Source organism: Miscanthus floridulus, chromosome 8 (genome assembly GCF_019320115.1).
Source record: "Miscanthus floridulus cultivar M001 chromosome 8, ASM1932011v1, whole genome shotgun sequence".
Taxonomy (NCBI): Eukaryota; Viridiplantae; Streptophyta; class Magnoliopsida; order Poales; family Poaceae; genus Miscanthus; species Miscanthus floridulus.
In genome coordinates this window covers 67,777,709-67,794,121 of record NC_089587.1, presented here as the reverse complement: position 1 = coordinate 67,794,121, position 16,413 = coordinate 67,777,709, and the positions used below count along the sequence as shown (strand labels likewise).

At 45.7% G+C, this 16,413-nt stretch overlaps 1 protein-coding gene and 1 pseudogene across 1 annotated transcript; both read left to right on the top strand.

The window, feature by feature from the left end:
• Positions 1–10,103: 10,103 nt before the first annotated feature.
• Positions 10,104–12,131, top strand: LOC136469295 (pentatricopeptide repeat-containing protein At1g71490-like). The gene has a single exon (XM_066467538.1). The coding sequence runs from the start codon at positions 10,104–10,106 to the stop codon at positions 12,129–12,131; it is 2,028 nt and encodes a 675-aa protein (XP_066323635.1).
• Positions 12,132–12,171: 40 nt separating this feature from the next.
• On the top strand, positions 12,172–15,828 carry LOC136476599 (protein ENHANCED PSEUDOMONAS SUSCEPTIBILITY 1-like; annotated as a pseudogene).
• Positions 15,829–16,413: the final 585 nt, after the last annotated feature.

Here is a 16,413-nt window from a genome sequence, read left to right as displayed (position 1 = left end):
CAGCTCAGGAGACGCCTGAGGTCATGTTGGGTACGTTCAGCGTCAACTCTATTTCTGCTACCGTACTTTTTGATTCTGGTGCTTCGCATTCTTTTATCTCCCAAGCTTTTGTTAGAATGCATAACATACCTTTGTGTGCCATGAAAAATCCTATACTAGTGAATTCCCTAGGAGGTAGTATGCCCACTTCTTATTGGAGCCCCTCAACTAGCATTTCCTTAAGGGGGGTAGATTTCAAGGTGAAGCCTATTGTGTTGAGAACAGCGGGAATCGATCTTATTCTGGGAATGGATTGGATGAAACAACACCGGGCAGTGATTCAGTGTCAGGAGAAATCTGTGGTTGTGACATCACTCAATGGGGATAGAATCTGTGTAGAAGTAGTAGTGCAAGCTTAGCCTACAGCCACAGTGAATCAGCTAGAAGGTGAAGTCAATGAACAAGATCGTGTCGTGGAGGAGTTCCCGAATGTCTTCCCCGATGACTTGCCAGGTATGCCACCTGACCGAGACATTGAATTCATTATTGAATTATTACCTAGAACTACACCAATAGCTAAACATCCATATAGAATGGGAGTTAATGAATTAGAAGAGCTTAAGAAACAACTAAAAGAGTTGCAAGAAAAAGGTTTCATATGCCCTAGTTCTTCCCCGTGGGGGGCACCTGTGATCTTTGTGGATAAGAAGGATGGTAGTCAATGGATGTGTGTGGATTACCGCTCACTTAATGAGGTTACAATCAAGAATAAATACCCTTTGCCTAGGATTGATGATTTGTTTGATCAGTTGAGAGGAGCTCATGTGTTCTCCAAGATTGATCTCGGATCTGGTTATCATCAGCTTAAGATTTGGAACTCGGACATACCCAAGACAGCATTCACTACACGGTATGGATTATATGAGTACACCGTTATGTCTTTTGGATTGACCAATGCACCTGCATACTTCATGTATCTGATGAATAAGGTGTTCATGGAGTTTCTGGATAAATTTGTGGTAGTATTCATAGATGACATACTAATATTCTCCAAAACTGAAGAAGAACATGCGGAACACATAAGGATGGTCTTGCAAAAGCTTAGAGAACATAAGTTGTACGCTAAGCGGAGCAAGTGTGAGTTTTGGTTAAAGGAAGTCTCTTTTCTGGGTCATGTTGTCTCCAATGGTGGAATAGCAGTGGATCCAGGCAAAGTGCAAGATGTACTGAATTGGAAACCACCAACAACGGTAAGTGAGATTCGTAGCTTTTTGGGATTAGCTGGTTACTATCGAAGGTTCATTGAAGGCTTTTCTAAGCTAGCCAAGCCCATGACAGCTCTGTTGGAAAAGAATGCTAAGTATGTATGGTCAGATAAATGCCAGGCAAACTTTGAAGAGTTAAAGAAGAGATTGACTACAGCTCCGGTATTAATTTTGCTCGATTTAAGCAAGAACTTCTCTATATATTGTGATGCATCCTGTTTGGGTCTCGGATGTGTGCTTATGCAAGAAGGAAGAGTGGTGGCATATGCATCTAGACAATTGAGGAAGCATGAGTTGAATTATCCTACTCATGACTTGGAATTAGCAGCTGTGGTTCATGCTTTAAAGATCTGGAGACATTATCTGATTGGACATAAGAGTGATATCTATACTGATCATAAGAGTTTGAAGTATATCTTTACCCAATCAGATCTGAATCTAAGACAACATCGCTGGTTGGAATTGATCAAAGACTATGATTTGGAAGTGCATTATCACCCGGGAAAGGCAAACGTCGTAGCTGATGCACTTAGCAGAAAGAGCTATGCCAATGGAACCCAGATAACATCTATGTCAGCAGAGTTGTGTGCTGAAATGGAGTATCTCAACTTGAGCCTGGTCACTAATGCAATGGAATTGGTGATAGAGCCTACATTGGAGCAGGAGATACGCAAAGGACAATTGGAGGATGAAAAACTTAAGGAGATAGCAGAGAATGTAGTGCTTGGAAAGGCACCCGGATTCAGAATGGATGAGAATGGAACTCTTTGGTTCAGGAAAAGGATATGTGTACCGGAAATGAAAGCTATCCGAGATGCAATTCTGCAAGAGGCCCATGAGTTTGCTTATTCTATACATCCCGGAAGTACCAAGATGTACTTGGATCTCAAAGAAAAGTATTGGTGGTATGGTTTGAAGAGAGATGTGGCAGAATATGTGGCTTTGTGTGACACTTGTCAAAGAGTGAAAGCTGAGCATCAAAGACCTGCAGGGTTACTACAACCAATGAAGATTCCTAAATGGAAATGGGAAGAAGTTGGTATGGATTTTATTGTAGGACTGCCCCGCACTCAAAGAGGTTATGATTCGATATGGGTAATAGTGGATCGACTCACCAAGGTTGCTCACTTTTTACCAGTCAAGACTACTTATAATGGTGCAAGATTAGCAGAGTTGTACATGGAAAGAATAGTGTGCTTACATGGTGTTCCCAAGAAAATTGTGTCGGATAGAGGCACCCAATTTACATCACAATTCTGGCATAAAGTGCATAGATCCTTGGGGACAAAGTTGAATTTCAGTTCTGCGTACCACCCGCAAACCGATGGACAGACTGAAAGGATCAACCAGATTTTGGAAGATATGTTGAGAGCTTGTGCACTTCAGTATGGTGATAGTTGGGATAAGAGTCTGCCTTACGCAGAGTTCTCATACAACAACAGTTATCAAAAGAGCCTCAAGATGGCACCTTTCGAGGCGTTGTATGGACGTAAGTGTAGAACGCCTTTGTTCTGGAATCAGACTGGAGAAACTCAAGTGTTTGGACCCGATGTCCTTAGAGACGTGGAAGAACAAGTGAGAATGATTAGAGACAATTTGAGAGTAGCTCAGTCCCGACAGAAGAGTTACGCTGATACCCGCAGAAGAGAGCTGACTTTCGAGATTGGTGATTATGTGTACTTGAAAGTGTCACCAATGAGAAGTGTGAGAAGATTCAATATGAAGGGAAAGTTAGCACCAAGGTATATAGGACCTTTTAAGATCCTAGAGAGATGTGGAGAAGTAGCTTATCAGTTGGAACTGCCTGAGAGCTTGTCCGGTGTGCACGACGTGTTCCATGTTTCCCAATTGAAAAAGTGTCTGAGGGTACCAGAAGAACAAATACCTTTGGAAGAACTTGCTATCAAGGAAGATCTTACTTATGAAGAGTATCCGATAAAGATCTTGGAAACTGCCGAAAGAGTTACGAGAAGCTGAATAGTAAAGATGTGCAAGGTGCAGTGGAATCGTTATACAGAAGATGAGGCTACTTGGGAAAGAGAAGAGGATCTAAGAAAGACTTATTCCCAACTGTTTGAGTAAGCAATCACCCGAATCTCGAGGACGAGATTCATCTTAAGGGGGGTAGAATTGTAACACCCTAAATTTGCATTTTCTAGAAATAGCCAAATTGATTTATTTAAGCAATTTTGGTGAGCATTGAAATATAGGAAACAAATAATTTTTATAAAATTAAAATCAAATATTGTTTAAGATTTGAAACTTTTGATGCATACATGCTGCTGCAATATTTATTCATGGGATGATTGTTCTTGAATTAGAGTTCAAATGAAATCAAAAATTATTTGAAAATGCTTTTGGGAAAAAATGTTTGGAAAAATAAAAAGGAAAAATGATCATCTCCCCCTCCTTCCTTGTTTTCGACCTGCTGGCCCCTCTCCCCTTTTCCCCGCTCGGCCCGCCAACCGCCGGCCCAGCCGCGCGCCTCGGCCGCTCGGCCCAGCAGCCGCGCCAGCCCAGCAGCCGCGCCAACCGTTGCCGCACGCCTGCGCCTACGCCCAGCCGCTGACCGCCTAGCCCCACCTGTCGGCACCGCCCCCAACCTCCCGCTCGCCCCGCGCCTGTCAACCGCGTAGCCGCAACCGCCGCCCACGATCGGCGTCGTGGGAGCGCCCCCTCCCCTCGCGCCCTTGCCTCTACAAAAGGAAGCCGAGGCCGTCCCTGCATCCGCTGCTGCTTTTCCTCGCTCCCTCCCGCGTCGCCGTGCCCGTGAGAACCACCGCCCCGAGGTCTCTGAGCTCCGCCGTCCACCTCCGCGCGAACCTCCATCACCGAGCCGCCTCTGCTCCGGTTTTCACCGCGGTGAGACTCGCCGTTCTCCCCTCTATCTCCCCGAGCAGTTTATTTCTTGTTTTTTGGCTTCTCGAGCCTTGGCCGTGAGCTCCGCGAGCCATGGTCGCCGGCCATGGCGGCCACCGCGCTAGCCGCCGTTCCCGGCCTCTGAAACGGCATGGCCGTGACCCCCCTTCTTCCCCCACGCTCACCGGTGCCCTTGGAGGTCCATTTGGTGAACCCTAGACCCTAACCGCGCGCGACTGTGACCTCCACATCGCCGGCAATGGCGCCTGACCGCCGGAGACCCTGTTTCGGCCAGCCCCCCCCCCCTTTTCTCCCTCCTCGGTCTAATCTCAGCCGCCCATCGCGAGATCAACGGCCAGGATTAGAAGTTACCCCTTCACGGGTAATTATGCAAAAGAGTCCCTGGACTTTTTTAAGTCCTAACCCGCAGCCCAAAACGTATTTCCCCGAATGCGCAATCTCGATTGGAAAGCGTAAACTCCACGGCTTAAGTCAAAAATACGTTTTCAGTAATTACAGAAATGACATTTGAACTGTTTTGCTTATAAAATTGTCGTTTTAGCTCCGAATTGATCCATTCAAATCGCGTTAGCTTCGTAATTTCATAAGCTACATGTTGGAGCTACTGTTAGTCAAGTTTATAACTTTTTAATTTCATGATTAGATTTAATTAAATATATGGCTATAGGAAAACCCGTTTAAATCATAACTTTCGCATTTTAGCTCCGTTTTTCGTGAACTTCGCGTTGACGTGATCGTAGCGAGACGTAGAATATGTTTACAAATATTTTATCTTGTTTTCAATATTGTTGGTGTACTGTTCTAATGATAGGAATGTTTGCTTTGCATGAATGCTTTTGGAATGTTGTATGTTGCTGTGTTGATCGCGTTCAGACGGTGAGGAAAACGTGAGAGACCAAGAACTCTTCGATGACCAGCAGGACCAGCATGAGTTTGTGAACCAAGGCAAGTATAACATGGGCCTTCCTTGATGTCCTATTTCACTTTAATCAATTACTCATTTGCATGTGTCTAATTTTGATACCTGTAAGGACATCCTAGTGATTGTTTATCCTGTTCCTTGTCTCCTATGGGTTAAATGCATATGGGTAGATTGCTAGTGCTCTAACTGAATTTGACATACATGTTGATGAATGATACTATGGAACAAAGTGAGTAACATGATTTATAACAACTGTTCTATAGGGCGAAAGTGCAAATGACCTTTGTTCATGTTGCTCCCGGCCCTCCATAAGGACTTATCTGTCGGCAAAAGCTAGGACTGACAGTGCAACCGGGAGAGTCATATGGCTCTGACTTTAGCTCAGTAATAGGATCTTTCCTAGCTAGTTAGAGGTTACCTTTTTGGCGCAAATGGGGCTTGCCACTTTGGGTATAGGGCTGCCTCTGTTCCTATGAGTATAGCCGCGATGGATATGTGCCATAGGAAAGGGGGGTTCCTACATCTGCCTGCCAAGGAAACCTAGCGGCCCTAACTTGTTAGGGAAACCTATGAAATGGCTTCATAGTGTACCCTGCCCGCTCACCTTGGTAGTGACATGGGAGTAATTAACCTGGGCATATGCGGATCACGACTCGCGGTGAATGTGCACCACCTCTGTAGAGGGTAACAAACTGTTATAACAGCCGTGCTCACGGTTACGAGCGGCCTGGAAAACTCACAGAATAACTGGATACTTGATGATGATCTTATAAAGCTGTTTAATGATGATATATGGTACACATGACTCTGATATATGTTCTTATGGGAATTAAATGGGAGCTTAAGCAAAACTTGATAATACTTGAGAATAAAAGTTTGACCTATTAAAAATGCTAACTGCAGTAAACCAGAGTCTATCCTTTTTGAGCTTCATAACCCCATGTTAGCTTGCTAAGTACGGAATGTACTTACACTTGTTTATTTTCTTTATTTGGATAAAAATCCCGAATGGGTAACAGATGACAACGGGTATGAGGATTTCCCAGAGGATTATTAGGCTTGTGGTCAACCAGTTGACCTTCCCTGTGATGAAGCCCACGAGAGTTTATTATCTTTTTATCTTTCCGCTGTGATGTATAAGACTAAGTTTTATTATAACTCTAATGTATGAGACACCGTGATGATACTATATGTAATTTGTCAGCTTGTGTGTGTGATTAATTCCTGGGCACACACGAGTTTTGTGCATTCAATTTTGTCCTTAAAATTGGGTGTGACAAAAATGCACCTAGCACAACTAGTCATGAATTTATAATTCCCCATAAGCATGAAAATTTTACTCTGATAGAACAAATTGAGGAACCCTATGTGCAAAATCCTGAGGAGGATGACACTATAGTCACCAGGAAAAGCAAAAGACAGAGGACTACAAAGTCTTTTGGTGATGACTATATTGTATACCTTGTGGATGACACACCAACGACCATTGAAGAGGCATATTCCTCTCCTGATGCTGACTTATGGAAGGAAGCAGTACGGAGTGAGATTGATTCTGTTATGTCTAATGGAACTTGGGAAATAGTTGATCATCCCTATGGGTGCAAGCCTATAGGTTGCAAATGGGTGTTCAAGAAAAAGCTTAGGCCTGATGGTACTATTGAGAGGTACAAGGCAAGGCTTGTGGCTAAGGGTTATACTCAAAAGGAAGGCGAGGATTTCTTTGATACTTATTCACCGGTTGCCCGATTGACCACAATTCGAGTTTTGCTTTCCCTGGTAGCCTCTTATGGTCTTATCGTTCATCAAATGGACGTTAAGACAACTTTCCTAAACGGAGAGTTAGAGGAGATCTATATGGATCAGCCTGATGGGTTTGTAGCAAATGGTCAAGAAGGCAAGGTGTGTAAATTATTAAAGTCATTATACGGCCTAAAACAAGCTCCTAAGCAATGGCATGAGAAGTTCGACAGAACTTTAACATCTGCTGGCTTTGTTGTGAATGAAGCTGACAAATATGTGTACTATCGGTATGGTGAGGGTGAAGGAGTCATTTTGTGCTTATATGTTGATGACATACTGATCTTTGGATCTAGCCTCAAAGTGATCGAGGAGGTGAATGAATTTCTATCTAAAAATTTTGAGATGAAAGATTTGGGAGAGGCTGATGTTATTCTTAATATCAAGCTTCTAAGAGAAGGTGATTGTGGGGTAACTCTGTTACAAACCCACTATGTGGAAAAGGTACTGAGTCACTTTGGGTTTAGTGACTGCACACCTGCTCCTACACCTTATGACCCTAGCATGCTATTGAGGAAAAATCGGAGAATAGCAAGGGATTAGTTGAGATATTCCTAGATCATTGGTTCGCTCATGTATCTTGTTAGCGCAACAAGGCCTAACATCTTATTTGCTGTGTGCAAGCTGAGCCGATTTGTATCAAACCCGGGAGATGATCACTGGCGTGCTCTTGAGAGAGTAATGCGCTACCTAAAAGGGACCATGAGCTATGGTATTTGTTATACCGGACATCCAAAAGTGCTGGAAGGCTATTGTGACGCCAACTGGATTTCTGATACTGATGAGCTTTATGCCATAAGTGGATATGCGTTTTCGCTTGGAGGTGGTGCTGTTTCCTAGAAGTCTTACAAATAGACTATCTTAACGAAGTCTACAATGGAAGCAGAACTCACAGCATTAGACACTGCTAGATCTGAGGCTGAGTGGCTTCGTGATCTCCTTATGGATTTACCGGTTGTTGAAAAACCCATACCGGATATTTCTATGAACTGTGATAACCAGACTGTGATTACAAAGGTTAACAGTTCCAAGGATAACATGAAGTCTACAAGGTATGTTAAGAGACGACTAAAATCTATCAGGAAATTGAGAAACTCTGGAGTAATAGCGTTGGACTATGTCCACACGTCTAACAATCTGGCAGATCAGTTCACTAAGGGTCTATCACGCAATATGATAGAAAGTGCATCGAGAGAGATGGGTTTGAGACCCACTTGAAATTTACTATAGTGGTAACCTGTTCTATGTGATCGGAGACCCCGTGAAGTAGGACGGTGAAACAAGCTAGTAGTAAATTATGAGGAAAGATCCTTAGTAAGACTCATTTCTGATGCATATCTTTCCTTTCTGTAAGGCAGGCTGGCTTTTGCCTTAATGTGTTCCAAGTGGCTTGTCAAAGCAAAGATGTTGTCCTACAAAATATCTTTTGAAGAACACACCTATATGAGTCAGACTGCTGGTCACAGTCTATGAGATTTAGGTGATCTCTAAATACTCATAAAAGGCACTGAAGTATGACTTATATCCTTCAACTAGAGGGGATGCCTTTTGCTGTCCAGTATCAGCTAAGGACTTTAGTGACATTCACCTCACACAAAACTGTTAATTAAAGGTTTAGTCCATTGTTCAGTTGTGACTGAGTGAAACTATTATTCTAGATGGATGTTCAACTTAACAGTCTTCATCGAAATACTGGTATATAAAAGAAATGTGGTTCTGAGACTACTTTGTTACAAACCCTAGAGTTTGGTGGGGATTGTTGGATATAATATGGGCTTGGCCCATATAATATTTAATGAATCAAATAAAACTCTATGGTGCGTAACATTAAGCGTTGTTTGGTTTAATACCATACGGGGTTTTGACTGAACGTTGACTCAGCTTATATGGTTGGAAATTATTCATCTAAATTGAGAAGCTGAGAAAAGGACAATGGCGGGCCGGGCCGTGGGCGTGGGTCGAGGCCGAGGCGTGGCAGGCGGGCGGCGAGCGGGCAGGCGTGGCCAGTCTTATACCACTTAATCCACATAACAACGGGAGTTACTCCCTTTGATGGTGGAGGCGAACTGATTACGGCAGTTACTGTCTCTTCCGCTTCCGTCTCTCTGTCTCCGTCCCTGGTTTCCCCGTCCCGTACCTCTACGCGCACGGAGTAGCGGAAGAGCAGGTGCCTCCGGAACCCTCGTCCGCCAGAGAACCTTGCGCGGGGTGCACGTCGATTAGGTTTTTAGGGAGCGATCCGCGACTGCTCGTCCACGTACATCTTCTCGGTGATTGTCTACGGAACGTCAAGGCGTCTTCTTCCCGGTGATCCATTCGTGGGACTGCACTGCGAACATCGTCCTGCACCGACTGTGGTCCACGATTTCCAGCAACGCACTATGTCAACTAATACGAATGGAGCCTCCTATGCCCTCGGCATAGGACCCTCCGCTGGGTACACTCTAATCTCTGTGATTACTGTACTCGCTGCTACTGGGTTCATCTGTATGTTATCACTGCATGCTGTAGTGTTCATTAGAGATATACACATGCACATATATGCCGTCACGAACCTGCTGATGTTACTTTTCTGAATTAAACTGATAATGAAAATGCCTAAATTTCTAACAATTTGTACATACACATTGTGCTCGTTTATACATTGGGTATAGCTCTAGAAAAGAACAAATGGAGTCGAAGCTCAGTGATCTTATTCACGAAAAAAAACTACCTGTATAATTTTCTAAAATCTTCATAGTATACAAGTTGTATTATTTGAACTCTATCCAACGCAATCACACTACACATGCACACCCCCCTGTACTTTTTTTTTCTGGAGATCAACGAAGCCGCACGAAACCTCGTAGACGATGAGCAGGTCATAGTTCTATCGTGGTTACACACGAACATAGAGGACCTACACGAATGAAGAAAATGGGACCAATCCTACGACTGTTTTTTTTATTTTATATAAAAATAAATAAAAATTCCGCAAACAGAGCAGAAACATGTCCGTAATGGGCCAGCCCAAGAGCTTGTACTCTGCTCACACGGCCAGCCTCGTTGCCTGGCATGAGCCCGTCCCCATAGCCCTGGAGTGCCACCCGACTTGGTGGGCCCACCAAGGCGTCTTGGCGCGCCGAGAGCCCCAGACGCTCAGAGCCTCCCTGGCTCCCTCCTCTCCCAATTCTCCCGCTGCGCGCTGCCCGCTGCCCGCCGCCTTCTCAGCCGGCGGACAGGTGTGATGCCACGAAGGCGGCGGAGGCGCCGCCCCTTTGATGCGCCCACGGCCGCCTCCTCGCGGCGCGCTCTCCAGGCAACACCTCCTCCGCATCCGCCGCTGCCTGCCACCCGTTTGGATTAATGCCATCCCCGCTCAGGACCCGTCCCCGCCGCAGCCGACGCCACCTGCCTCCTACTTCTCCCCCGCGTCCCTCTCATCACTCATACGCTCCTGCACGTCCCAGCGCGCCCGTCGCCCCGGCGAGCAGGCGCACGCACGCGCCGTCGCGCTCGGCCTCGGCGCGCACCCCTCGGTGCTCCCCAGGCTCACCACCTTCTACATCGCGCTCGGCGACCTCCCCGCCGCGCGAGCCGCCGTCGAGCGTGCGGCGGGAAAGGCGCGGGCGTTCCCGTGGAACCTGCTCATCTGGGGGTATGCCGACCGTGGGCTGTGGGGCGACGTGGTCCTCGCGTACCGCAGGATGCTGGCGCTGGGCGTGGTCGCCGACAGGTTCACGTACCCGTCGGTTCTGCGCGCTTGCGGCGAGCTACGGGATGCCTCCGTTGGCCGGGAGATTGAGCAGCGCGTTCGGTCGTGGGGATATGGTCTGGACATGTACGTCTGGAACGCTCTGGTGGGGATGTATGCCAAGTGCGGGGAGATGGAGGACGCGCGCAAGGTGTTTGATGGAATGCCTGCGCGGGATGTTGTCAGCTGGAACGCCATGGTGTCTGGGTACGCGTCGGCTGGTTTGTGGGGTGAGGCGTTTGACCTGCTGCAGTGGGTTCCTGGGGCGAACATTGTCACCTGGAACGCGGTTGCGGCTGGAAATTTTAAGGCGGGGAACGACGGCGAGGTGATGAGGTTGGTGTGGCAGATGAGGAGTTGCCATGGTCCGGGGCTGGATTCTGTGACTGTTGTCATCGGCCTCAGGGCATGTGCTAGGGGTGGGTATCTGAAGATTGGCAAGGAGTTGCACGCTGCGTCTGTTCGTCTATGCTTTGATAGGCTCGAGCACGTGGAGAGTTCATTGATCACAATGTACTCCAGATGCCAGATGATGAGCTCTGCATATCACCTGTTCAGATCATGCTCGACTCAGAGCGTAGTAATATGGAATTCATTGCTAGCAGGATTTGGATTCATGGACCAGGTTGAGGAAGCTATTTTGCTTTTCAGAGAGATGATTTATTCCTCTGTCTTTCCAAATGATGTTACTGTGTTAACTATGCTTTCACTTAGTGCACGTTTTGGACACCTCTGTCACGGAAGGGAAATGCACTGCTACATTTTCAAGCATGGACTCGGTGCCTCTAACATACTGCAGAACTCACTTGTCGATATGTACTCAAAGTCTAGACAGATGGCAACTGCCCAGAGAGTGTTTGACCAGATGCAATCTCAAGACAGGCATGCCTATACTTCACTGATTTTGGGCTATGGAATGCAAAGAGAAGGGAATCTATCACTGAAGCTCTTTGATGAAATGATCGCCAACAATATCAAGGTGGACCATGTAACTATGGTTGCTGTTCTTTCAGCCTGCAGCCACTCTGGGCTGGTAACTCAAGGGCAGCTACGATTTGCTGAGATGTTTGATGTGTTTTGCATTGCACCAAGGGTGGAGCATTTTTCTTGCATGGTTGATTTGTACTGCCGTGAGGGTTTGCTGAGTATGGCTGAGGAGATAATTAACAAGATGCCATTCCAGCCAACTGCCGCGATGTTGGCAACTTTAATTGAGGCTTGCAGGATCCATGGAAAAACAGAAGTTGGTGATCGAGCTGCAAAGAGGCTGCTGGCCATGAGGACAAACAACCCCGGTCACTACAAATTGATTGCAAACATGTATATATCAGCAAAGCGCTGGCCAGAACTAGCTAAGCTTAGATCATTAATGAGCGTCATGGAGCTAAATATGATTCCAACTCATTCCTTACTGGAGTCAGAATATGACATGTGTCCAGTCAAACAAGATTGTTGCTTAAACGGCAGTATGCATGGAGGCTTGTCTGATGACATGACAGATACTGATTTCTCTAGTAGTGAGGAAGTGAAATGCAATGAAGCTTTTGGTGGGTAACAGTAAAGCTGGAATCCAATAGGTTTTTTTGGGATCATGGCTTTCATTTTAGGCAAATATCTTAACAACTTGTGTTCTTTGCATCATGGAAGAGGTAATATGTTTTTTTTTTGCTGTCATGCTACTTGCTGGTACTTTGTCTACATGCTTAGAAATTAGAGATATTTGTTTACACGTGCTCGCTTTTGAGGTTTGAACTACTTATAACTGGGATGAACTTATACAGCAAATTTGATATGCTGTATAATTTCCTAGATAGAAGTTGTTTGAGGCTTTGAGCTACAATTTTCTGAATTGGCACTTTGGATTTTTTCCCAGGTTCTTTTACATCTGTTCTTGATTTGATTCTGTGGTATTTTGTCTCACATAGCAAGATATTAAAGAAGATAGTAGAGGTCATTTTACCTCTTGTAGTCTCGTGCTAAGTAGTAGAGGCATTGGACTGAACCATTGTGCCCTTTCTTTTCTCGAAAGGGACTCAATCTTAGCAATCTATGTTTCGAGTTCTTACAAACATGAGGACCATATTGGCGTCTGATGCACTGATTTCTCTTTGTTTGATTGTTCTTTTAACAGAAGACCTTGCATTGCTACATACAAATTAAAGATGTCATTTCCGGTACTACCTTCAAGCACGATCACAAACAATTTGGGCACGGTAATATAAAAATTTGCATACTATTATCATTTGACACTGTTCTTTTACTGTTTCTGCACTCATGTGATTCATCATGCTCATTGCAATTTCAGAACCACTCTACCACCTCTGTTGCCTCTGGAGCAGCTGGCCAACCTCTGAATTGCACGAATGAAGGAGCTCTGGTAAATTTGTTCAATCATTTATGGAAGTTGATAATCTTTTTACTGGAGCATATCAGCATAAGAAAACTTCAAACTTTGTTTTTCATTTGATTTGAGGTTGTTTGAGTAGGCTGTTGTAAGATAATCTGCTGCTGGGCTCTTGTATTTTGCTGCAGGAAGTTGGCAATATGTCAATTCCTTGCTATCCTTTTCTTCTCCCCTCTCTACTGCAGCTGGTATGGCAACAGGCCACTAAGTCAAGGCTGATGTAAGCCATGTAGAGTAGCTGAGGCTGATCTCAGCCATGGTACTAGTTTAGCTTGTAGTTGTTCAGCTAATACTCCTAGATGTATATACTCTATGGAATGGAACAGAGAGAACACAATTAGTTGCCACCCCTCTTCCTCCTCCTCTAGCCTATAACCAGTGTGGTGTGTGGTTGAAGCTGCTGCTCACCTGTGCATGGAGGCCAGCTGCCAGAAGCCGTCAAGTGTAAGGCGTGTTCACTATCTCAGTAGTTTTTTTGGACACGGGGGCTGTTGTTAGCTTTTCTTTTTTCTGGCCTCTAGCTTTAGCCTATCACACAATCATTGTGTTTATTTTTATTTGTCCTTTTCATGTATCCATTGATTACTGTGTTTGTATAGTTTCTTGGTATTGAATCTTTATTTCCATTATATTATGCAAAACTACAGTAGCTCATAACCTATATTAATAAAATAGTGATACTGCTCCATTGGACCTTCATGGAAAAGGATGGGGATGGACTGACTTAGAAAGACCCACATGCTTTTTCATGGGAAATCTGGGACATCAAATATGTTGGGATTTATCTGTCAATGTGTAGTAGAAAAAAATAATGCATTATGTCTCTGGAATCTTCTCGTTAGAAGACAACCAAACTAACAATGGTGATTGCTTCCATTTTCAGAAAAGTAAGTAGCAGGCCATGCTTTGCGTACCACTACCAGAGTATCAGATACGGCAATAAGGCAGCATTCTGTTGGGCACACTTAAGTGGGCGTCTCAGATTATAAGCTGTCTACTCAGCAGCCTGGAGCGGCAACTGGCAACCATAATGACAAAAATGGAAGGCTCCACCGGCAGTGTCCAAATCGTGTCTAGGCGTTTGGTCCAGCCAGAGTCAGGAAGCTCACCAAACATGGTGCCGTCAGAGCCAGAGATCATTCACTTGACTCCATGGGATCTCGTGCTGATCACGGTGGACCACATCCAGAAGGGGATCCTTCTGCCAAAGCCCGGGGCAGGAGGTGCACTACTCATCGACGACCTTGCTTCGTCCTTCGCTAGCACGCTGGGCCGTTTCTACCCACTGGCTGGCCGTCTCACTGCCTCAGAGATCACGGACGGTGTTTCAAGTCCAAGCCTTGCTATCTCTCTCTGCTGCAACGGTGAAGGCGCCGAGTTCATTCATGCCGTGGCTCCTGAGGTCACCGTGAGCCACATAACCACCCCAGTGTACATCCCGTCAGTCGTGTGGTCCTTCCCGCTGAACAGGCTGCTGAATGTGGAAGCTGTCGTGAGCTCCCTCCCTGTGCTGGCCGCACAGGTCACCGAGCTCACAGATGGCATCTTTATTGCCATGTCGCTCAACCATGGCGTCGCTGATGGGGCCGTATTCTGGCTGTTGTTCAACACCTGGTCGGAGATAAACCGGCGCAGCAGCGGTGGAGGTGAAGAGTACAAGCTGTCCACACCGCCGCCTGTGCTGGACAGATGGTTCCTCGACACCTACCCTGTGCCAGTCCCTCCACCCTTCGGCAAGATGGAGGACATCGTCCAGCGACCCAAGTACACCCCGGTGCAGGAATGTTTCTTCACTTCTCTGCGGAGAGCATAAAGAGGCTCAAGACGAAGGCAAATGCCGAGATGGCGGGAACTGCGACGACAACCATCTCCTCGCTGCAGTCCCTTCTCGCTCACCTTTGGCTAGCGGTGTGCCGAACCCAGGGGCTCGCACCACACCTGGAGACCACGTACAAGCTTGCCATTGGATGCCGCGCTCGGGTGAAGAGTACACCACAAGAGTACATGGGTAATGCTGTGGTACTTGATGTTGCAAAATCCACTGTCAGCGACGTCTTGGACAAAGGGCTCGGCTGGGCGGCGTGGCTCCTGAACCGCGTTGTGGCGTCGTTCGACGAGGCGTAGGTGAGGAACAATCTGCCCAGAAGCCCAACCTGCTGTATGTGAGACCCTCCAGGAACCGTGCGCATACCGTGACCGGGAGCTCGCCACGGTTCGACGTATATGGCAATGACTTTGGATGGGGCCAGCCGTTGGCCGTTCGGAGCGGTGCTGGGAACAAGGTGGACGGGAAGGTGACCGTGTACGAGGGATGCGCCGGCGGAGGCAGCATGGCCTTGGAGGTGTGCCTGTCTCCTGAGGCGTTCGGCAGGCTAATCGCCGATGAGGTGTTCATGGAGGCCGTGAGTGCCATGTGAAGGGCTGAAGGCGTGGTGCCTCATCGTCGCCGGACGATGCCTGCTGGTGGTAGCGCGCGCCATGTGCACTCTTCTACTGTTTAGTGCTTATTAAATAATTGTTGCGTTCATTGATTCGATAGCTAATTTATCTTTTTGCCTGCATACTTTGTTGAAAGAACACTATCCTTCGGAGCTGTTCGGTTGATGGTTTTTGCGGTTGATAAGCCGGCTGATGTTATTTTGTTGTGAGAGAAAAACATTGTACCATGGGATACTGCTATTCTAACTATTTTTGTTAAAAAAAATGCTGTTATAACTATTAACTCATGTTTAATACCTATCCTTATGCTCTCCTTTATGTTCATTTTGTAACACAACTATGAATATAGATGCTATGTAATATCGATCAGGCTATATACTAAATTTATCAATTACTTCGTAGGTTTTTCCATCCGTATCATAGACTTTTATTTTGCATCACCTCTACGTGTCTTCGATACACAAACATACACGTGTCTTCCGTACGCAAACATACACTTAATAAAAAATCTTAGGTTATGGTGGCTCTTTTTCTTAATGAATCGTTACGGTGTCTTGTTGCAACTCAAGTCTCATGATGTCATAAATTTAGATTATTAACTTTTAAATTATGATCTTATTAGTTGTTACAGATGTTTTTATCTCATGTTAATTTCAAACTATTGTACTTATATGGCACCTTTTATTGCAAAACTCTCATTTTGTATTTTATCTGAATGAAGAAATGACCTAACTAGCGGTTTTCAGCTTGTCCCCATAAACTTTTGTCGGAAGAGAGACATCATTTTTTTTCTCGAATACGCAAAAGATTTGCGTATCATTGTAATTAAGAAGAGGAAGAGTTTAACCATACATACGACACGCTTATAATGAGCGTCCTAAGAGGTCTTACAGTTGTGACTGGACCTTCCTAATAGATTGTTTCAAACTTCGATATTACATAAAAGTAACAACCAAACTACGAGCAGCGCAGTAACCTACGGAGCTGGGCGTCT